Source organism: Pseudorasbora parva, chromosome 7 (assembly GCF_024679245.1).
Source record: "Pseudorasbora parva isolate DD20220531a chromosome 7, ASM2467924v1, whole genome shotgun sequence".
Lineage (NCBI taxonomy): Eukaryota > Metazoa > Chordata > Actinopteri > Cypriniformes > Gobionidae > Pseudorasbora > Pseudorasbora parva.
In genome coordinates this window covers 8,583,074-8,606,901 of record NC_090178.1, presented here as the reverse complement: position 1 = coordinate 8,606,901, position 23,828 = coordinate 8,583,074, and the positions used below count along the sequence as shown (strand labels likewise).

Genomic DNA, 23,828 nt, shown 5'->3' with positions numbered 1-23,828 from the left:
GATTTCTAGGCTATCATTCCCCATGTGCGGGTTCAAAACATGCGGAAATGGCTCCCTCTGCTGGCTGTAGTCTTTAGCCTTTGGCCAAACATTCCTCCTATGATGCAAATATCATCAATTTGCATCATAGGAGGAATTTTTCCAGAAATAAAATGCATAAATCTCTTGTCTCAGGGGTATATGAGGGGGGAAAGCACAATCATTTGAATATACTCCAGGGTTTCTACTGATACAAAGCCATATGCTAATCGCTGAAGTAACCCTTTAATGCATTTGAAAGAGGCAAACAGCTAAACTGTGTTCCAGTCATATGCGCCTGCAGACTTTTTGGATCCGATTTGTATCTGCTTCAGGTGCATTGAAATATTAAAACTTTTGTGGCTAGACTACACGATTGCCTAACTGAATGTTTTCTGCAAATCACCACTATTTAGTATTCTTTGAAAGATTATTTCTCTAATCTCTTAATAATTATGTACGGAAAAATTATTTTAGAATTATTACAGAAATATTTATATTGATGAATGCTAAACAAAGACACTATGCTTTTCTTTCAAAATGTACTGACAGTGATTTTTTTGTGTGTATAAATTCATTATTCATTTATTATACCATGGTTTCTATAATTTATTTATTTGGAGTATTTTACATGGCCCACTGTGTTTTTGTATTTTGTAAAAAATTAAGTAATCATAATATTTTTTTCTTAATTAAAAAGCAACTACAAATCAATTCCAAGTATTCTATATTAAAGGTGAAGTAAGCGATTTCTGAGAAACACTGTGGATCGGACAGAACAAAACCAACACTTGCAGTAGGGGGCGTGTCCACTCATGATGGGGGAAGAAAGAGAGTGAGCCAATCAGCAGTTGAGGGCGTGGCCATTCATGATGGGGAAGAGAGAGAGAGTGAGCCAATCAGCAGTACGAGGTGTGTCCACTCATGATGGGGGAGGAGAGAGAGTGAGCCAATCAGCAGTAGGAGGTGTGTCCACTCATGATGGGGGAGGAGAGAGAGGGAGCAAATCAGCAGTAGGGGGTGTGTCCACTCATGATAGGGGAGGAGAGAGAGTCAATCAACAGTAGGAGCTGTGTCCACTCATGATAGGGGAGGAGAGAGAGTCAATCAGCAGTAGGAGCTGTGTCTACTCATGATAGGGGAGGAGAGAGAGTCAATCAGCAGTAGGAGCTGTGTCCACTCATGATAGGGGAGGAGAGAGAGTCAATCAGCAGTAGGAGGTGTCCACTCATGATAGGGGAGGAGAGAGAGAGTCAATCAGCAGTAGGAGGTGTGTCCACTCATGATAGGGGAGGAGAGAGAGTCAATCAGCAGTAGGAGCTGTGTCCACTCATGATAGGGGAGGAGAGAGAGTCAATCAGCAGTAGGAGCTGTGTCTACTCATGATAGGGGAGGAGAGAGAGAGTCAATCAGCAGTAGGAGGTGTGTCTACTCATGATAGGGGAGGAGAGAGAGAGTCAATCAGCAGTAGGAGCTGTGTCCACTCATGATAGGGGAGGAGAGAGAGTCAATCAGCAGTAGGAGCTGTGTCCACTCATGATAGGGGAGGAGAGAGAGTCAATCAGCAGTAGGAGCTGTGTCCACTCATGATAGGGGAGGAGAGAGAGTCAATCAGCAGTAGGAGCTGTGTCCACTCATGATAGGGGAGGAGAGAGAGTCAATCAGCAGTAGGAGCTGTGTCCACTCATGATAGGGGAGGAGAGAGAGTCAATCAGCAGTAGGAGCTGTGTCTACTCATGATAGGGGAGGAGAGAGAGTCAATCAGCAGTAGGAGCTGTGTCCACTCATGATAGGGGAGGAGAGAGAGTCAATCAGCAGTAGGAGCTGTGTCTACTCATGATAGGGGAGGAGAGAGAGTCAATCAGCAGTAGGAGCTGTGTCCACTCATGATAGGGGAGGAGAGAGAGTCAATCAGCAGTAGGAGCTGTGTCTACTCATGATAGGGGAGGAGAGAGAGTCAATCAGCAGTAGGAGCTGTGTCCACTCATGATAGGGGAGGAGAGAGAGTCAATCAGCAGTAGGAGCTGTGTCCACTCATGATAGGGGAGGAGAGAGAGTCAATCAGCAGTAGGAGCTGTGTCTACTCATGATAGGGGAGGAGAGAGAGTCAATCAGCAGTAGGAGGTGTGTCTACTCATGATAGGGGAGGAGAGAGAGTCAATCAGCAGTAGGAGCTGTGTCCACTCATGATAGGGGAGGAGAGAGAGTCAATCAGCAGTAGGAGCTGTGTCCACTCATGATAGGGGAGGAGAGAGAGTCAATCAGCAGTAGGAGCTGTGTCTACTCATGATAGGGGAGGAGAGAGAGTCAATCAGCAGTAGGAGCTGTGTCCACTCATGATAGGGGAGGAGAGAGAGTCAATCAGCAGTAGGAGCTGTGTCTACTCATGATAGGGGAGGAGAGAGAGTCAATCAGCAGTAGGAGGTGTCCACTCATGATAGGGGAGGAGAGAGAGTCAATCAGCAGTAGGAGCTGTGTCCACTCATGATAGGGGAGGAGAGAGAGAGTCAATCAGCAGTAGGAGGTGTGTCTACTCATGATAGGGGAGGAGAGAGAGTCAATCAGCAGTAGGAGCTGTGTCCACTCATGATAGGGGAGGAGAGAGAGTCAATCAGCAGTAGGAGGTGTGTCCACTCATGATAGGGGAGGAGAGAGAGTCAATCAGCAGTAGGAGCTGTGTCTACTCATGATAGGGGAGGAGAGAGAGTCAATCAGCAGTAGGAGCTGTGTCTACTCATGATAGGGGAGGAGAGAGAGTCAATCAGCAGTAGGAGCTGTGTCTACTCATGATAGGGGAGGAGAGAGAGTCAATCAGCAGTAGGAGCTGTGTCTACTCATGATAGGGGAGGAGAGAGAGTCAATCAGCAGTAGGAGCTGTGTCTACTCATGATAGGGGAGGAGAGAGAGTCAATCAGCAGTAGGAGCTGTGTCTACTCATGATAGGGGAGGAGAGAGAGTCAATCAGCAGTAGGAGCTGTGTCCACTCATGATAGGGGAGGAGAGAGAGTCAATCAGCAGTAGGAGGTGTCTACTCATGATAGGGGAGGAGAGAGAGTCAATCAGCAGTAGGAGGTGTGTCTACTCATGATAGGGGAGGAGAGAGAGTGAGCCAATCAGCAATAGGGGGCGTGGCCATTCATGATGGGGGAGGAGAGAGAGTGAGCAAGAGGGAGATTTGTAGAAAGAGTGCAGAAAGATATCTGAGAGACATTACAGAAGAGAAAAGGTCAGAGGAATATCACTGGATAAAGAAGGGCTATAATCAGGCTAGAGCTTTAGGACACAGTTAATGTTAATTAACAGTTAATATTAGAAATTTTAATATTAGAGATTTCCAGAGCTGGAGAGTGTTGCATTGCTCCATACAGTATGTGAGTTACATTGGTTTAGCTGTTTCACAGATGCTAATGTTATCTATAGCAACAGAACAGTTTTAAGTGCCATTGTTTGTCTGGAGCTGCTGACGATTAATAACCAATTTGTATATACGCTTGTGCACTGTACGTTCATTTTTTTATTCTTCCTTGTCGTTTGTGCGTCTTCATCTATCTTCACTTTATTTTTCATGAAGCATTATTTTGCTTCACTTCAGCTATAGAGACATCCTTGCATTGTGTGTTTGTTATTTTGGGGGCGGTGCAGTAAAGTAAGGGGTGTGTTTGTTTGGGTTGATTTCAAATGGCTTTCTGCACCTTTAATAATAAAAAAGAACTTTTCTAACCCTAGTTGCTATATAGTTGCTTACTGAGGTAGCAAAGTTTTAGGTTTAAGGCTGTGGGTCTGCATGAATGAAATACCACTTCCTAAATGGACATTTTTTTAAATCAGATTTTTCTTTGTAAGTATAAAGTTTACAAAAAACTAAAAAGTAGATAGCACATCTGAAGATGAAACAAATGTTGAATAAAAGTTTTAGTTGGTAGAGCAGTTTGTGCTGAATCAACTGCATCGATTTAATACTAAATATTAGTAGTTCATAATGAACCACTAACCAGAATGTCTGAAGAATATCAATAGACTGTGAAAACACTGTAATTATCACTGAGCAAATGAGCTTTCACAGCTTCATCTTCTGTGTCTAAACATTCTTCTGTTGATGAGTTGTCTTTTCAGGTTGTATATAAGATTGCATGTCTTATGAACACATTACGTACTCAGTGAGATTTGACGTGATTCTTTGACTGTGCTGTGGCGTGAACCTCTTGGCTGCTGTTGCCAGTCTGTTCTTATTGTAGGCGTCAGGAAATATTTATGAAGCAACACTTCCCACTATTGGTTGACTGTGGATAGTGCAACATTGCCAGAGTGTTTTGCCATGAGCCAGGGAATATAATTTTAGTCAGCTGCACCACAATTTTACATCTGCTTATCTAATCAATGTTATAATAATTGATTTTATTAAATAAATAAATAATAAAATATACTTAGTAATTTGAGTGTATATATAAATATATATATATATGTATATATGCAACATTTTTACTTTGCTTCAATCTGACGTTATAATACATATAATAAATTATATATATTATATATATATTATATATAAATTATAAAATATATCATTTCAATAATAAATAATAAAATAAATAATATTTAAACATTGTATAAACATGTTTTTTGTCCTTTTATGCAATAATAACTATAAAAATAAAACATGTTAAAAAATAACAATTATAATAATAATATTGCATTTTTTTATTTGTAATTTTACATCTGCTCAATGTTATAATATTTTGTATTATTAATAATAAAATAATAAATCACTGTAAACCATACTCCATTTTACTCCTTACTATTTATATATACTCTATTTTAATGTTTTAATAAAACAATACATAATAAATTATATGTAAAATATAATATAAAGTAGTTTTTTTTCTTTAAGTCATACTTTTGTCATTTTCATACAGGTTAGGATAAAATAAAATGTAACAAAATCTTTACATGTAAAGTATAAATGCCTGCATACTGTGTGTTTTATATAACTAGATGTTTTGTATTGCCTTCATAAAGGTAAAAACAAAAATACATGCCTTTTATTATTACGTTTTCAAGTGTCAGACTATGCAATAGAAATGATGCATTCCTTAGGTTTGTCGTCTGTTGTCATGCATATTAATTCTGAGTCTGTTCTTTTTCTCAGAGTTTCCTCAGTAGAAGACTGAAGGGGTCCATTAAACGGGCCAAGAGTCAGCCCAAGCTGGACCGAACCAGCAGCTTCCGCCACATGATCCTCCCTCGTTTCCGCAGCGCCGACCAGGACCGGTACTGTCCAAACTCTTCCTCCCATAAACGCATGCTAAAACAGTGCTGTCATGATATTACAGTTTAAAATTTCTATTGTGTGGATAAGTGTACTGTCAGACTGTCATAAAGGGATAGTTCACTCAAAATGACAAAAATGACAATCACCCTGTATTATTTTAGTTTTTCTATGAAACAGCAAATGAGATCAAAGCTGCACTTTTCCAGAGGTTTGATGGTGATTTATACTCCAAAACTCAAAAAATATATAATTAATATAAAAAAAAACTATAATTCCTGATATGAAAATTAAATCATTCATACAGTGCAGGAGTCCTTTTGTGTTTCAGAAAATGATGAAAATAATATTAAATTGTTATAGAATCGAGGTCAGGAAATCATCATTTTTGAATGAACTGCTCCATTAAACACCGGGTTGCACTCCAGTTTAATATCTCTCAATTTGAAATGTCCTCTGGTTCCTTATTATTCTTCTTCAAGCATCCAGACAGGTGCTGAGGTGCTCTTTTAATGGCTTTTTCCATTCATTTATTCATGCTCCGAGCTCTAAGCTCACCCACGGTCAGCCTGTGTTCTTCCAGAAAAAGACAGGTCGTGGTTTTTGAAGTTCTTGCTCAGTTTGGACAGGGAAGTGCTCCAGTGACGTTTCCTTTTCAAAGAGGAAGTTTCCACTGTGCTGTAGCTTTGAAATGAAGGCCATGCGGCCGTTTTGAGTAATTCAAACAGACAACTCCACTTTCATATAATCGTTTGATTCAAGCCCTTAACTGGAATCGTTGTGAGCTGGATTGTCGAGTGACGCACAAATGGAGTCTAACAGCTGGAGTGACAGTGCGGGAACAGTATATCATGGAAAGGCATCGTTTCTTCTGCTCCATTTCATTGTGGGATGCAATTGTGATATAATCCACCTGATCTCAAAAAGAACTGATTGTCAGGATGATTTAAATCCACAAGTCCAATATGACAGCAGAAATAATGCACTGGACTTTTGTGTACAAACCTCACGTATCTTTTGGATTTTTTCTGACTGTGTCCCAAAAGCTTGTTTGTGTAGATGTGAATGACATACTTCGTCCAAATTTTGTCAAACTTTTCTCATCCTCATGTCATTCCAAACCCAAAAGAGGGTCTTTGGAAATGTCCAAGCAGATATTTTCCATTCAAACAAAAGTTTATCTTTGTTCATCCTTTCAGGGTCAATAAGAGCTCCATAAAACTGACTCGAATAACCAGGAATGATCCTGACCTTTGTCTGTTTACCTGCTCAAAAGCTAAACCTAAGCTAAATGTACAGTGAAAATTAAAACATGTAAAATCAAATGCACCCTGCTGATCAGTTTGAGATTTCATTTCAGAATAGTTTTGATCATTTTAATGGGTAATTGTCTTGATGCTTACTTATTTTACAATGTGTTTGGACTCTTTTGAATGTTTAAAAAAAAAATACACTATATTGCGAAAGGTATTGGGACCCCCCCCCCCCCCCCCCCTCTATCTCTAGAGCAGTGGAGACGTGTTCTGCGGAGTGATGAATCACACTTCTCTGTCTGGCAATCCGATGGACAAGTCTGGGTTTGGCAGTTGCCAGGAGAACAGTACTTGCCTGTCTGCACTGTGCCCAGTGTAAAGTTTGGGGGAGGGGGGATTATGGTGTGGGGTTGTTTTTCAGGGCTTGTGCTTGACTTAGTTCCAGTGGAAGGAACTCTTAATGCATCAGCATACCAAGACATTTTGGACAATTGCATGCTCCCAACTTTGAGAGAACAGTTTAGGCATTTAATTGATCAAAAATACAGTAAAAACACTAATATTGTGAAATATTATTTCCCTTATAATTGGTTTCTGTTTTAATATATTTTAAAATATGATTAATTTCGATCATGGTTAAGCTGATTTTTCAGCATCATTACTCCAGTCTTCAGTGTCACATGATCCTTCAGAAATCATTCTAATATGATGATTTGCTGCTCAAGAAACAATTCTTATTATTATCAATGTTGAAAACAGTTCTGCTGTTTAATATTTTTGTGAAAACCATGATTTATTTGATATTGAATTCTTCTATAACATTATTAATATCTTTCTTGTAACTTTTGATCAATGTATGCATCCTTGCTGAATAAAAATATTAATTTATTTTAAATAAAATCTTATTGACCACAGACTCTTGAAAAGTTATATATGCATTATGTAATTTGTAATTACATAATGCCACAGGCAATAGTTTGTATCTGTAGCTTGTGAATTGTTGGCTTTGGTCCCAGACTCTTTTTTTTTTTTCACTCCGTCACTGTTAGATGTTTGACACCATTGACATCAAACCTGGCAAGATTCAAGAGCTACAAGTTTCTAAACAACATGATATATAGTGCATGATGCATCATGATACTTTTATGGTGCTTTAATGTTAAAGAATACTGAAGCTCGATAGCCCTTTGGTTACTATATGCCTTCGTTAAATGGACAGAAAATGAGAGTAAAGAGTAAATGTTGACAGACTTGTCATTTTCATCTCTGTCCTGTTGTCCTCTTGTTACTGCTCGTTCTCAGTCCTTCATTCTGTCTGTCTGTCTTTGTCTAATTCCTTTCAGTTCCCATGGTTTACATAACATTTTGATTTCCTCTGAGAAGTCTCTCACTGTCTCACTACTCTCACTGTCTCTCTCTCTCTCTCTCTCTCTCTCTCTCTCTCTCTCTCTCTCTCTCTCTCTCTCTCTCTCTCTCTCTCTCTCTCTCTCTCTCTCTCTCTCTCTCTCTCCTCCTCCACTCGCTCTATCATTTCTTTCATTCTGACTCACTCCTTTGGGTCTATTTTTATACCTTCCATCTCTTTCGCTTGGTCTCTCTCTCTCTCCCACACTGTATGCACTTAACGTTGTGAGGCTGAATGTATACATATACAGTGATTCTCAGAAGACGCAGGAGAAGCGATACATCACTAGTAGGGAACAATTTATCATACTTTTTCTCTTGATATTTATATAATCTTACTTCTCGATAAGCTTGTCAGTCTTCTGTTCAGCTCTTTTAAGGGTTTGTGGCTCTAAACTGCGAAGTGAGTGTGTGTGGGCGTTTGGAGGTACAGTGGGGTAAAGGTGTATGTTGTTATGCAGTCTAAATGCTCTCGCATTTGTGTTGAGATTGATTATGAACGTATGCAAGTAAACCTTTTGACTTTTTCACTTTTAACTATGCACTACACGCAAATGTAATTTCAGTGCAAACACTTTCCTCCTATTTGCTAATTACCCACAATCCTATGGAAGCTTGTTTCCACCACAGAATTAAACAATTTGAAGATATACAGTGAGGAAAATAAGTATTTTGTAAGTTCTCCCACTTAGAAATCATGGAGGGGTCTGAAATTGTCATCGTAGGTGCATGTCCACTGTGAAAGACATAATCTAAAAATAAAAAAAATCCAGAAATCACAATGTATGATTTTTTAAAACTATTTATGTGTATGATACAGCTGCAAATAAGTATTTGAACACCTGAGAAAATCAATGTTAATATTTGGTACAGTAGCCTTTGTTTGCAATAACAGAGGTCAAACATTTCCTGTAGTTTTTCCCTAGGTTTGCACACACTGCAGGTGGGATTTTAAAACACGCTGAGAGTTTGAGCTACCTCCAAAGATTTTCTATTGGGTTTAGGTCTGGAGACTGGCTAGGCCACGCCAGAACCTTGATATGCTTCTTACAGAGCCACTCCTTGGTTATCCTGGCTGTGCTTCAGGTCATTGTCATGTTGGAAGACCCAGTCTCGACCCATCTTCAATGCTCTAACTGAGGGAAGGAGGTTGTTCCCCAAAATCTTGCAATACATGGCCCCAGTCATCCTCTCCTTAATACAGTGCAGTCGCCCTGTCCCATGTGCAGAAAAACACCCCCAAAGCATGATGCTATCACCCCCATGCTTCACAGTAGGGATGGTGTTCTTGGGATGGTACTTATCATTCTTCTTCCTCCAAACAGGTTTAGTGCAATTATGACCAAAAGTTCTATTTTGGTCTCATCTGACCACATGACTTTCTCCCATGACTCCTCAGGATAATAAATGGAGTGGAGGTGGGCATTTAAAAGGCAGACTAACAGGTCTTTGAGGGTCAGAATTCTAGCTGATAGACAGGTGTTCAAATACTTATTTGCAGCTGTATCATACAAATAAATAGTTAAGGTGCCCTAGAATGATTTGAAACAATATGTTAAATTGTTCTCTGATATCTACATAGAGGGTATGTGGCTTATTTAAGGGCAAAAATTGTCCAGATACAGGTTTACAGGTCCATTTACAACCCTATAAATTGTCCCTAGGATGTAATGCTCTGTTTTTGCCTTATTTTGAAGAGTAATTCATATTAATGTTGAGCTCTGCTCTGATTGGCTTATTTCAGCCAATCAGCTTCATTTATTAACAGCACACAGCAGTTCAGTTGTTCAGCACAACAGCTTGTGAGTCCTGACTGTCCTGACAGAACACAGACCGACTGATTGACACTTTAAGCAGAACATCTCAAATGGAGATTGCTATAGAAGTGCAGCCTACTTGTTTATGGTTGTTTTCAGATCACCCGCGCATGAGAGAGCGCTCGCGTGCATATGGTTGCCAGATTAAACATGTTTAAGTAAAACACAGCACACAGCGTTCTTGCTTGCGGTTGCCAGATTTCAGTAATTGAAATCCCCCAATCAGAGCTTGACGAGCAAAAAGAGAACATAAACCCTGCCTACTTTGATTTGATTGGCCATCTCAATCATTTTGACATTGTCGAGCGCGGACTGCTGAGGCAGACCAAACTAAAAATGTAACTTTTAAACCTTTCTGTCATCCTAACATACAGAGTGCTGTGTAATGAAGTGCAGGAGAACAGTGCAAGACTTTTGACTTCCCCCCTCAATGTCTATGGTGGTTATGGCCCTGCCTGGAAGACACATAAAGTACAATTTAGTTTTGACTAAGTTTTAGATTAGTTTTTTAGTTTTTGACACACCCTGGGTCTTAATGCATTATTAAGTTGTTTCCTTCTGCATCAGTACATTTTTGAACCTATTTTTAATAGTTGTGTTTGAGTCTCTCAATTGTCAGTCTTAGTGTAAAAAGATGGATCTCAAAATCATACAGTGACTGCTGGAGAGGGATCAAATATGCAAAAAAGCTGGAAAACTGAAGAATGTGCAGGACCTGGAGGATTTTTCTGAAAACCTTTAGGCAATTTAACTGGACGAACAAGGGACTCATGAACAACCATCACAAAAAATTTTTTTTTACTTTTTTTTATCACTGTCATTTTTATACATTCAGCTATTTTTTTTGTCATGTAGACTATATGTAAACATATTTTATGTAAAATATCTTATTCAGGACAGTACTAAATAAAAATAACATGCATTTTGTACAATTCCTCTTATTTAGAAAAAATGATTTTCACAGATTCTGCAAGGGGTTCACAAACTTTCATACAGCACTGTATGTCTGGATACAGATATCCAGTGTAGTTGAGCGCACTTTCAGCATTTTTCAAGATCATGATGTGCAAATTGCAGTCAACACTATTCATTCATAGTGAATTCTCCCCAAGTGTTCAAACCTTAATTTATCTCACGATTGATAATAGAGGCTGATGTCGTTGTCCATAAATCGCAAAGAAAGGACTTCCAAAGAAACCAGACTTCTGTAATGTCAAATGAAATACCGACCTCGTCATGTAGGCGTGTGATGTAAGCCCAAACTGTGAGCGCCTTCTCTCTCAGACATTGCTGTTATTGCTCCCTCACAGGACTCGTCTGATGCAGAGCTTCAAAGAATCGCACTCCCATGAGTCTTTGCTGTCTCCCAGCAGTGCAGCCGAGGCCTTGGATTTGACACTTGATGAAGATGCGGTCATCAAGCCTGTTCACTCCAGTATACTGGGACAGGAGTACTGTTTTGAGGTGATCTATAGCAAACTATACACTTCAGACTCCTTACAAAATCTGCAAGATGTTAATTGAGAAATAGATTTTTAATTTCTAAGGGAGCTATTTTACATATTTAAAATAATAACTGTCTGCCATCTATCTATCGTCTGTCTGTCTAACTAACAATTCTGGATCCTGTTTGCTATCTGATATCAAATCCATTTCAAATTCAGGGAATGCAACAGAATTTAAAGGACATTCCCAGTTTAGTTCTGAATGGTACATAATCTTGTCTGTCTGATATTTTTGCAATTCCTTTTAGTGCCAATAGTGGCATAGAAATCACACATTTCGTTTTAAAGCATTCAAAGCGTGACTATATTAGCTCTAGTGCCCTGTGGAATTTTGTGGCATTTTCTTCTTGTTATAATTACATTGATGGTTGAAATGGTGAAACTCATTATTCCTTTCCTTAGGTGACAACTGCTTCAGGAACAAAGTGTTTTGCCTGTCGGTCGGCTGCGGAGCGAGACAAATGGATAGAGAATCTACAGAGAGCTGTCAAACCAAACAAAGTGAGTGTAAAAAAGAAAAAGAAACTCTCTGTTTCCCTCTCCTCTTCTTCCATGACTGGACCAATCTACTTTAGTAACAACCTCTTCTGTCATCTCCATCTTTGCACTCATTTGAAACTCTACTGTTATTTTGTAGGGTACTCAAATGAACTTCAAACTGCTTCCATGTGCGGTTCTGCCACAATTTTCATTTTAAATTTGGTATGCTTGTATATCCCAAAAGCCAATGCAGAATACTGGATGCTCCTTCAGACATCTATTATCTCTCATGTTGGCTGTGTCTGTTGTGAGGGTTTTGAATGGAAAGTGTCTTGGCGAAACGAGCAGTGCGGATTGGCTCGTCCAGATGTTCAGGCAGCAGGAGTTTGGGCTGAATCATGAAGAACATGACACAGGCATCCAAAAATGATCAGCCCACTCAGTCTTGCAGCAGATGCGTTGTCAATATTGCAATAAATGAGGACAGACCAAGGGTGCTCATTAGTTTGGGTTTGTTAGCTGATTAGTTAAAGAAGTTTCCGAAGTGATGGAAAAAGCAGATGTGCATCACTGATTATGCTCTAAAAATAATGGGTTGTTTTAACCCAAATTTGGGTCAAATATGGACAAACCCAGCTGTTGGGTTAAATTTTTACATTGCTATACATTTTTAACCTAAAGGTTTGTCCATATCTGAACCGAATTTGACCCAAACAACATGATTTGAATATATGATACCAAGATAAAACCATGATTTTGTACCATGGAAATACCATTTTATTTCCATTTACCATTGTTTCTTTGACATTGTCACAAATTGAGTCGCAGTCTGGTCACTGACTAGCAAAACTTGAAAGCTCAAATCTGAATTAATACATAACTTCTGGGATTTAGATTGCACAGTTTTTACTTTTACATTTAATCATTTATTTAGCAGATGCTTTTATCCAGAGGGACCTACAAATGAGGAGAGCAAAAGAAGAAATCAAACCAACAAGTGGTGCTGGGACCACCACTTGTTGGTTTGATTCCAGTTCCAGTTAGTCTAGCACCGTACATGTATCAAGTTTTTTTTTTCTGTATAGATATAGAATGGTAAGTGTTAGTATTAATGTGTCAACTGTTGACAAAAAAGACGCTTTTTCAGCAGTTTCTTGAAAAAAGACTAAGCTGCTCGGGTTGAGTTAGGCAGGCCATTCTACCAGCTTGGAACAATCAAGGTAAAGCTCTATGAAAGTGATTATGTGTGCCTTTTTGGTATGGCACCACAAGGCGGAGTTCATTTGCCGAGCACAAGCTTCTGGAGGAAGGGCACATAGGTCTAAAGTAGTGAGTAAAGGTATAGGGGTGCAGAGCCAGTGGTTCTATTGGCAAACATCAGTGCCATGAATTTGATGCGAGCAGCAAATGGCAACCAGTGCAATTTTATGAGGAGAGTTGTGACATGGGCTCTTTTCAGCTCATTAAAGACCACTTTTGTTGGAACATTCTGGATCATGCTGGAAGGCCTGCCAAGAGATAATTACAATAGTCCAGTCTGGATAGAACAAGAACTTGGATAAGGATTTGTTTAGCATGCTCCGATGGGAAGGGGCTGATCCTCATAATGTTGTATAAGGCAAATCTGCAGGACCGGGCAGTTCTAGCAATGTGGTCTATGAAGTTTAACTAATCCTCAACCACAACTCCAAGCTTCCTGGCAGTCCTGGGTGGAGTTATGGTTGATGAATCTGAATGGAGAAGTTGTGATGAAGTGTTGAGTTGGCTGAGACCATAAGCATTTCTATCTTTGCAAGGTTGAGTGGAAGGTGTTGATCCTTCCAGCAAGAAATGTCTGTCAGGCAGGCCGAGATGCGAGCAGATACCATCTGGTTGAAATGGAAGTAGAGTTATGACATGTAGATGGAGAAGAGAAGTGGTCCAAGAACTGAGCCCTGAGGAACCGCAGTAGTTAGATGTTTTTACCAATCCACCTGAAAAAAAAAACACATTTTTAGGATGTGCAGTAATTCAGAGCACACTCTTTTTTCCGCTGTATTTTTGGTGCAGTGAATTGGCATTATTTTGATTTTGTATTTCTGTATAGCTGATGTCATGGATTACAGGTTTCTCCGTTTATAAAACAGCATGTAAAAACAGAACAAACTAAGATTAATTGCTTTTTGTCAGTCTGGTTATGTAAAACCATCTTTTAAGAACGAATATGGAAATCATTCAGTAACATGCTATATACAAAGATCAGGCATATCATTATGACCACCTTCCTAATATTGTGTTGGTCCCCCTTTTACTGCCAAAACAGCCCTGAGCCGTCGATGTATGGACTCCACTAGACCCCTGAAGGTGTGTTGTGGTATCTGGCACCAAGATGTAACAGCAGATCCTTTAATTCCTGTAATTTGAGAGGTGGGGCCTCCATGGATCTGACTTGTTTGGGTTGCCTCATTTGGAGGCCAAGTCAACACCTCAAACTCGTTGTTTTGCACCTCAAACCATTCCTGAATCATTTTTGCTTTGTGTCAGGGCGCATTATCCTGCTGAAAGAGGCCACAGACACCAGGGAATACTGTATCCATGTAAGGGTGAACATGGTCTAAAACAATGCTTCGGTAGGTGGTAAGTGTCAAAGTAACATCCACATGGATGGCAGGACCCAAGGTTTCCCAGCAGAACATTGCCCAAAGCATCACACTGCCTCTGCCGGCTTGCCTTCTTTCCATAGTGCTTCCTGGTGCATGTGTTCCCTTGGCCATCCACGTGATGTAAAAGAAAACGTGATTCATCAGACCAGGCCACCTTCTTCCATTGCTCCGTGTTCCAGTTCTGATGCTCACGTGCCTACTGTTGCTGCTTTCAGGGGTAGGCATGGGCACTGGTCTGTGGCTATGCTGCCCCATACTAAACAAACTGCGATTCACTGTGCATTCTGACACCTTTCTATCAGAGACTATCTGACACTTTTCTGTCCAGCCTTCAATCCCCACATGCATCAGTGAGCCTTGGCCACCCATGGTCCTGTTGCTGGTTCACCACTGTTCCTTCCTTGGACCATTTTTGATAGATACTGACCACTGCAGACCGGGAACACCCCCCACTAACAGGTGGCGTGATGAAGTGTTATTCACTTCATCTTTTGGTGTTCATAATGTTATGCCTGATTGGTGTATATACCATATAATTACCACCTGAGACCATCACTGTTGCACATTAACGTCACTGTATTTTTTTATAAAAGGGCTGGAGCTTTAGAAAGCACTTTTAAGGGTATATTACTATAAATGCCAGTAGAAAATGAATGTTCCAGGGCCATTTTGATGGGTCTAAATGACTCATCTTTCTCTGAAACATCATTGTCTATGACTACTTTAGCACTTTAGACATGCAGTAGGTGTTAGACGAACAGTAATTCAGATCATTATCCTTTCTAAAGCACTGCCACCCTCAAACTTGCAATCTCTCCTGTCTGTCCCTATGCTTGACAGCACATTTAAAGTTCTGCAACCACTTCTCTCACCACCATTGCCCATAGTTTATATAATGCAAATATGATTTTGTGTTGCCCACACCCAGGACAACAGTCGACGCGTCGACAATGTTCTGAAGCTTTGGATCATCGAGGCCCGTGAACTCCCACCCAAAAAGCGCTATTATTGTGAACTGTGCTTGGATGACATGCTTTACGCCCGCACCACCAGCAAACCCCGAACCGATACTGTGTTCTGGGGTGAGCACTTTGAGTTCAACAACCTGCCCGCTGTCCGCAACCTCCGCCTTCATCTTTACAAAGAGACGGACAAAAAAAGACGCAAGGTAAAAGACCACCTCATGTCCTTACGCAAAAAGACTTGTAATAGTACACTACCGTGCAAATATTAAGATTAGTGACATCAGATTTAAGAAAGATATTTAAGAGTTTTGTTTGAGGTGCTTGGTAGCAAGTAAACTAGATATCCACAAAAAAAGATTTGTTAAATAGTTAAAATAAATAAATAATATAATGAGATGTCCATTCATGTTATCATAATATTTGCTGCATTTTTTTGTAGCTAGATTAAATTAGCTTTTCACTAGCTTCCCACTAGCTAAGAAGGGTTGCATCCTGCTATTTAAGGTGACTGATCATCATTTTTGTCCATTTCCTTCATCATAACAGGAGAAGAGCACGTACCTTGGCTTGGTTAGCATCCCCATTTCCAGCATCACTGGTCGTCAGTTTGTGGAGCAGTGGTACCCCGTCATTCAGCCCAGCGCCCTGGCCAAGGGTGGCGGTGTGGGAGGGGGCAAAATCATCAACGCCTCCCTGCGGCTCAAGTCACGCTTTCAGACCATGAGCATCCTGCCAATGGAGCTGTATAAAGAGTTTGCAGAGTATGTCACCAACAACTACCGAACGCTGTGCGCAGTTCTGGAGCCACTGCTAAGTGTCAAGAGCAAAGAGGAAGTGGCCTGTGCTCTGGTGCACATCCTGCAGAGCACAGGGAAGGCCAAGGTAAGACTTTGTGTGAATAATATATGTTTGTAAGTATTAGGAATGCAACAATACAGTTAGTCCACGGTTCAGTACATACCTCGTTTTTAACCACGGTTTTCGTTTCGGTTTGGTTTTTGCTATTCTAATCTTAGGCGACAGGAAAAGAAAGAGGTTAAGGAGAAAATGTTTTTAAACTTAAACTTAATACTTTACTTAAAAACCCTTGTACACAATCCTAGTGTATTGTATAATATAAAATTAATATATAAAGATGTACAGTGGCAGCTCAGAGATGTACAGTAGCATTTTAGGATTAAAATTGAATGAATAAATGTAGGCTAAAATTAAAACTACATAGTCTTCAATATACAATATACATTGATTATAGCTACTGTATTAAAGTTTTTTTTTTTTTACAGCAGTGAGTGATTTTCTCTGTCTTTTGTTGTTTTATTAACATAATTTTAGAGGTTAACTATCCCTTTAAGGACAAGTGTTCTCTAGGCAGTGCTGCTGTCAATTTAAGACCTGCTCGCATCTCATATACATTAGATCATATACTTTAGACATAACCGACTGTGTTTATATATGTTAACCTTGTGTGTATTTGACAGTATTAGTGCAGTAGGACTACTTAGTCCATTAATCACGTGTGTTTGACAGGCTTTTAGTGCGTGCTATGCTCATGTAAAACAGTGCATAAGTACGTGAATGAAATGTTTAACTGGCAAGGCTTTAAAATGCATGCAATTAACTTTCGTGATTGTGAATAACTATAGTGTTCCATGAGTATAACTCTCTGACACCAGCATTTCAAGCGTGGCTAAACACCCCCTAACTTTAGTGCATATAATTGGAGATTTGCTCATATCAGTGCGTAGACTCACAGGCACACTCAAATAGAGCCAAAATAAACTGAGAGAAATATTTAAAACCCAGAGAAATAGAAATAATTAATTAAATGCAAAACCACAAAAAATGCAATTCACAAGCACGTACTGAACCGTTAATGCCGTACCAAACGGTTCAATATTATACTGACAATTGTGGCATCCCTAAAGTATATTCAAAACCGTGGTGAGCTGCCAACCTAGATAGAATTGTAAGGCATTGAATGCATGCTCCCGACACAAAAGCTTGTCTAGGAAAGATTTTGGCCAGATTTTGCCTATCATACATCGGTCTATCTAGGGCACTCCAAATCAGTCACTTATTTGGATCTATTTTGATTTGTATATGTTGTAAGGTAATTGTAAAGTGATTACAAATGTTTCTTCTTTTGCTCTGCACAAGGATTTTCTTTCAGACATGGCAATGTGTGAGGTGGACCGATTTATCGACAGAGAGCACCTTATCTTCCGAGAGAATACCCTGGCCACCAAAGCCATAGAAGAGTACCTCAAACTCATTGGACATAAGTACCTCAAAGACGTTTTAGGTGAGAGTTTCTCAGATTTGGAGAGTTGACGCTGTTTCTGTTGCTGTGCGCTCACACATTAAGGGTTTAATTTGTATTGTAGGTGATTTTATCCGAGCGCTGTATGAGTCAGAAGAGAACTGTGAAGTCGACCCAATGAGAACTCCACCTTCTGTACTGCCCGAACATCAAGCCAACCTCCGGATGTGCTGTGAGCTTGCACTCTGTAAAATCGTCAACTCTCATTGGTTAGTTACAAAGCTGGCATAGGACATCTTATGGGCCGTTCACACAGTCTTGAGCTGTTTTAAATCGACACGCCATCTCTAAGGGATAGTTCACCCTAAAATGTAAATCAAGTCATCATTTACTCACCCTGGTGTTGTTCTAATGCAGAATGCAATTCTTAATTTTTCGGACCACAAAAGGAGAAATAAAAAAAAACTCCTGTTTACACTCGACCATATAATAGCAGTGAATACCAGGGTCGAGCCTGGGTCAGTACCTGGATGGGAGAACTCCTGGGAAAAACTAGGTTGCTGCTGAAAGAGGTGTTAGTTAGGCCAGCAGGGGGTCTGTGTGGGTCATAACGCCCCAGTATAGTGTTGGGGACACAATACTGTAAACAAGCACAGTTCTTTGGATAGGACATTAAAGGGGGGGTAAAATGATGTGTGTGTGTCTTGGATAGGACATTAAAAGGGGGGGTAAAATGATGTGTAAAATGATGTGTGTGGGCGAGGCAAGTGTGTTATACAGCAGCGTATAAAGTATTGAACCCTCTTAACCCGCTTGGTAAAATGGTGAAAGAGCCATTCCAATGTATAATAACCCTGTCTAGGAACACTATGATTCTCACTATCTCTTTGCGTATCAATGGGTACCTGAAAGAATATTCGTAGTTTTAAAACATTAAAACTACATTATAGCTACACAAATACAATGGCTGGTGAAAGAATAAGCAACAAGAACCACCATGGCTTAATTTCCTCCGTTTGTATTGTACAACTCAAATAACAGTTGAACAGCGAAGAGCAAAAATATGAAAATAAACCCAATTTAGAAGAAAGAAAAAAAAACCGGGTAATGAAATCAATAGTCTGTGGTAACCTGAGTGCACTCTTATTTTCCTGTTCTTTTAGCAGGCCTGCATTAAGTTAGTTCGTTGGCGCGCTTAATGTTGGAGCTCATGAAATGAAGACAGCAATAATACCTCCTGATGTAGAGTGAAAACCCCGGATCCTACCGCGATTTGTAAGTCTCTCACTCTGGTAAAGCGAACTCTGTTTGCAAGCGGCACAGCAAGGGTTAATCAGCGTCATCCGCCCAGCACCGGCAGCCAAACGGTCTCCAATGAAGAAACACCCGCGTCAGCCCGCGAATCCCCGTCGATGTTGTATTCTATCATCCATAGGGCAAACGACATGTATGCGGTCACTCCCGCGACCGTATGAAAGTAATGTCACTGCAAAACCACGAGCTAATTTAGCCAGAGAGGCTAACAGGACTAAACTCACATCACAGTCCAAAAAACCCGCACCTCCGGTGGTATATCACTTTTCCTTCAGTCACAAACTCCTACGCAGAAAGCGCTGTATCTCTTACAACGAATTATAGTCCAACTTAAAACATTAAACACACAAACTTTGGATTAATAGCAGACTAGTCCTCCTGCTCACTCTTGTGCTCCGTTTTTTCTTTTTTTCTTTTTCCGTTCTCGTCTCTCGCGTGATCTCACATAGTTCAACAGGATACGTTATCACTAATCTCTAACATTAACAGATTGATTAGTGAGCTTCTCTTATGTAATGAACCATCCTTAAAACATTTTGAAGGAAACAACTCAACTGTTAAATTACCAGGCACTTCTGAACAGCACAGGAAATAATTAAAAGATATCTTCTTGCATATGCATCAACACTTTATATTAAAAAAAAATACAATAACCTGCATATTTAAGAAATAAATAAAATAACAAAAGGACTGATATTGATCAAGTCATTACAGATGTTTCATGCATACTGAGCTTTTTACACTGTTAAAGACTGGGATTCCCATCCTAAACATAGACAAAGTTTCAAAAACGAATGTTGGACGTTTGATGGAGTACTGTAAAATACTGTATGTCAATTCGTTTTTGGGCACTTGTGATATAAAGCACTTGTGATCTTTCAATCGCTAAAACAGCGGAACGCTCTAAAGCGCTTAACGTGGAAAACACTTACGCACCAATAAGGATTAACTTTTGTTGATCTGGGTTAGCATTTGTTGATCTGGGTTTTATTTTAAATTGAGTTGTGTTGCACCACTTAATTTTAAAAACATTAGCAAATTGGGGATTACAATTCTAAACCTGTGATTAAAACCTTCATCTATGCTTCATTTTCTCCACCATGAGGGATTCGCCAATTAAACAGCAGCAATGTAAATATTCAATTCCCCTTTTATTGACCACCAGAAGCGCTCTCTCTCTCTCTCTCTCTCTCTTCTCTCTCTCTCTCTCTCTCTCTCTCTTCTCTCTCTCTCTCTCTCTCTCTCTCTCTCTCTCTCTCTCTCTCTCTCTCTCTCTCTCTCTCTCTCTCTCTCTCTCTCTCTCTCTCTCTCTCTCTCTCTCTCTCTCTCTTGCTGATAAACTTGTAAAATGTCAACTGTCTTTTTAAACTGCTACGTCGAAAGACCATTATAATTAAAGGGCTAAAAAACTAGCATAGATGGAGATGCTTAATCCTCATTGGTGCAACCCTCAATGTACTAAAACAGTGATTTTAAAAGATCAAATTCAGTTTTGATGATGCCAACTATATACAGGCGAGCAGATGAGCCCAGAATATGAACCCAAAGTGTTTTCTCTACAGTGGTTTTCGATGGAAAAAAATAGTTAACGAGAATCCTTGTGTTGCATTTGTGTTCTATTTTCATCTGTTTGCCAGTACAACTTAGTTTAGCTGGCAGTTATTCTGCTTTAAAATGTGCGTTGTATGTAGGAATGTCTGTTTTTGTTTTGATCTGTGTGATGCCCGCCCACTGCCAATTTACTCAATAGTATTTCGACACTTCAAGTTGCCAGTTGGCGTAAAACAGCGTATTGCAGCCATTGAAGCCAGCAAACAAACTGGGTCAGAGATTGCAGATTATACCAGCTAGATGATCTAAAAACCTAGATGTCAATTGCGCTCATTGCTGTTGCGTGTCCTCAATCTGGAATTGGAGGAGGCGGGGGAGGGGGAAACAACCCTCTCCAATATTGGGAATTGGGACAATGCAGTACCCATTTCAACAGCTACCTGTCAATATTACATACTGCACCTTTAATGAACCAGTCTTACCTTCAGGAGAAGCCAAATTCATCTCCATTAACTCTCCCAGTCTACAGGTTTCTCCAAGTTTGCCTTTGACACTGCCTGGGCATAAAACATGACGCGACTAGACTTTGTGACTGTTGTGTTGTTTTTGAGCTCTGCGTAGACTTCAAAGTCAAAGGCGATCTGCATATCTGGGGTCACTCTGATCTTGATGTGTAAATCAGGCTTCCCTCCAGCCTGTGCCAGTCTTTTGTGATGATTTGCCGTTTCATAAACCTTTTTCTACTCTTCAGAACCTGAACAGAATACAGTCTTATCATTACGGGCAGCCGCAAATATTCATCCAAACATAGACCTCTACATACCCTGACTTAATAATACATTATAATATATTATTATAAGTGTGTTATAATAATACTATAAGTGTGTTATAATAATACACTTATATTATTATAAGTGTATATATATTATAAGTGTGTTTTCAGGTTTTCTTGACTAGTTTAAGTCGTAAGTGAGCGGGATATGTTAAAATGAAGCGCATGGATTCAGCATGGATGTATTCATGATACCATGGGCCAGATTTACTAAAGAAATAAAAATTAGCGGGAGAGCGCAGTTCCAGAAAAGCACAGATGGGAGTGGACAGTTCTGCGTGTGATCTACTGACAAGATAAATTAAAAGACACAGACAATCTACCCGTTAGCGTCTGGTTTAAGGGACAGTAAATAATGCCGCAAACACCGGTAAATTGACGAGTGCAAACCTTTCTAAATCACCTCACGTGATTCATTTAAAGGGGGGGTGAAACACTCAGTTTCAGTCAATCTCATGTCAATCTTGAGTACCTATAGAGTAGTATTGCATCTTTCATATCACCGAAAAGTCTTTAGTTTTATTATTATACTTATAAAAGAAATATAGGCTGTACCGAGTCTTTCCGAAAAAAATGAGCGGCTGGAGGCGTATCGTGTGGGCGGAGCTAAAGAATGACGAGTGCGCACAAAGCGGTGACGTCCTCAAGCGTGGAGAAGGAAACGTTCCCCTTAATAAACTATGGCTATCGATCAGATTCAACTAATACAGATATGATCCAGAATCATTCGGAGGCTGAAATAAATTTAACAGTAGAAGCAACAACAGCAGGACGTCCGTCTCTGTGGTATGTACTGTATTTAGTGGCCTGTCAACATTTGTGTGTGTTTACTCGCAGTTTATGAGGACATGATTCGGTTTATGGACTATTGTATGCAACTAAACATTAGCAGTGGTTTTGCAAGTCAGACTAGTGTAGCATTATACATAGAACAACAATGGAGTAACCATTAGCGCATTTAAATGAAGAAGCACGCTTTGTGAGAAAGTCCCCTAGCTTTATGTTTGGGTGGTTTTACAATAAACAAACTAACACCTATAGTGGTCAGCTAAACAAATGGATTTAAACACACACTATAGATCGCATGCTCCATTGATAAATTAACTAACGTTATACACGATCGTGTTGTTTACTGATGTGTACTTACGCGACGATAGCCAACAGCACAGACATTTGAAGCAGTTTTACTCACCGACTGCTTCCAAAGCAGGACCGAACCTTTATTGTTGAAACCGCTCCGTCAAAAACACACTTCTTTGGTAACTGTTGATTTTGTGGAGTCCTGTGACAGCAGTGACCCTGGAGATCCACTTATGCGACGCGACTGAAGCGTAATGTGACGCTTCTCGTCATTTCGGGGTTCAAATGCAGCGCTGCCTTCCCGGAATGCCATGCGGGCGCATTAAAGTCGCTTGATGTCAACCATAGGAATAAAGTGGAGCGCAGCACGACAGAAGTGTTGCTCGGACGACTGGATCTGCAGCTTAGAGCAGTGTTTATGGGGCGTCCGTTTGGTCTCTTGCTCTAGTCACGCGCACGCACCCTTCCGGGAGAAGAGCCCGTACGGCCCATACAAGGACATTCCGCCCAGTTGACGTCAAGCTGACCCATACTCGAAAAAAACTCTCCAAAACTTGTGAGAAACCGGAAGGAGTATTTTTGACACAGAAATACTCCATCAAACGTCCAACATTAGTTTTTGAAACTTTGTCTATGTTTAGGATGGGAATCCAAGTCTTTAACTGTGTAAAAAGCTCAGTATGCATGAAACAGCATTTCACCCCCCTTTAAATACTCTCCTCCCATGAATTTTGCGTCTGAAAGGGAAACTCCTACAAATGCATATGCAAGGACAGCCGCAAAAATAACCCTGTCCATGCCTTTTCAGTGCAAATGTATCACTGCACGTCTTTAGTAAATCCTGACAGTAGTTTTTTAACAGCAAAAGAGTGTTTCTGTTTGCGCTGGCACAAGCTGTTGGTAAATCTGGCCTTAAGTCGGTCTCTGAGCCCTCCCTAGCTCTACAGCACCCCACAAATTTCCAATGTAAATCTGTGGTGAAAAATGGAACTGCAGCACGCTCTCATAGAGAGCCATTGGGGCAGATGTGTATATTGTGCAGGGGCAGCGTTTATGTATGGCAGAGTATGGGAGTTGCCATACCCTGGCATTCAGACAAGCAGGGGAAATAAACGGCTGATGCCACTCGTTAGTTTTCAAAGCAAATTTAAACAGCCTGATCCTAATACAGCATCCTAACCATAGGCTGTAAAAAAAATATGGACGTAGTGTCCGTGACATCCCCCATTGGGTTCTGAAGCACAGTTTTGAAGCGTAAAGTAGAGACGAGCTGGCTGTTGCCATCGCGCGTCACGCACAGATAACAGAAAATGGGCAAAGAGGCAGGACGTGGGCGGAGTTTAGATGAAGCGATGACTGACAGACAGCGACTAAATAGTTATCCACCTGTCAATCAAAGTGGCCACGGCCTTAATCATGTAGAATTTTAAGGCTTTATATA

The 23,828-nt window shown here is 40.2% G+C and overlaps 1 protein-coding gene across 1 annotated transcript in view; it reads left to right on the top strand.

The window, feature by feature from the left end:
- syngap1b (synaptic Ras GTPase activating protein 1b) overlaps positions 1 to 23,828 on the top strand; it is a 203,012-nt gene that overhangs the window by 134,058 nt on the left and 45,126 nt on the right. The window contains 7 exon segments of the mRNA XM_067447984.1: positions 5,165 to 5,286; positions 11,069 to 11,222; positions 11,666 to 11,764; positions 15,314 to 15,553; positions 15,897 to 16,232; positions 17,508 to 17,652; positions 17,735 to 17,879. Coding sequence (XP_067304085.1) covers positions 5,165 to 5,286; positions 11,069 to 11,222; positions 11,666 to 11,764; positions 15,314 to 15,553; positions 15,897 to 16,232; positions 17,508 to 17,652; positions 17,735 to 17,879 — 1,241 coding nt within the window.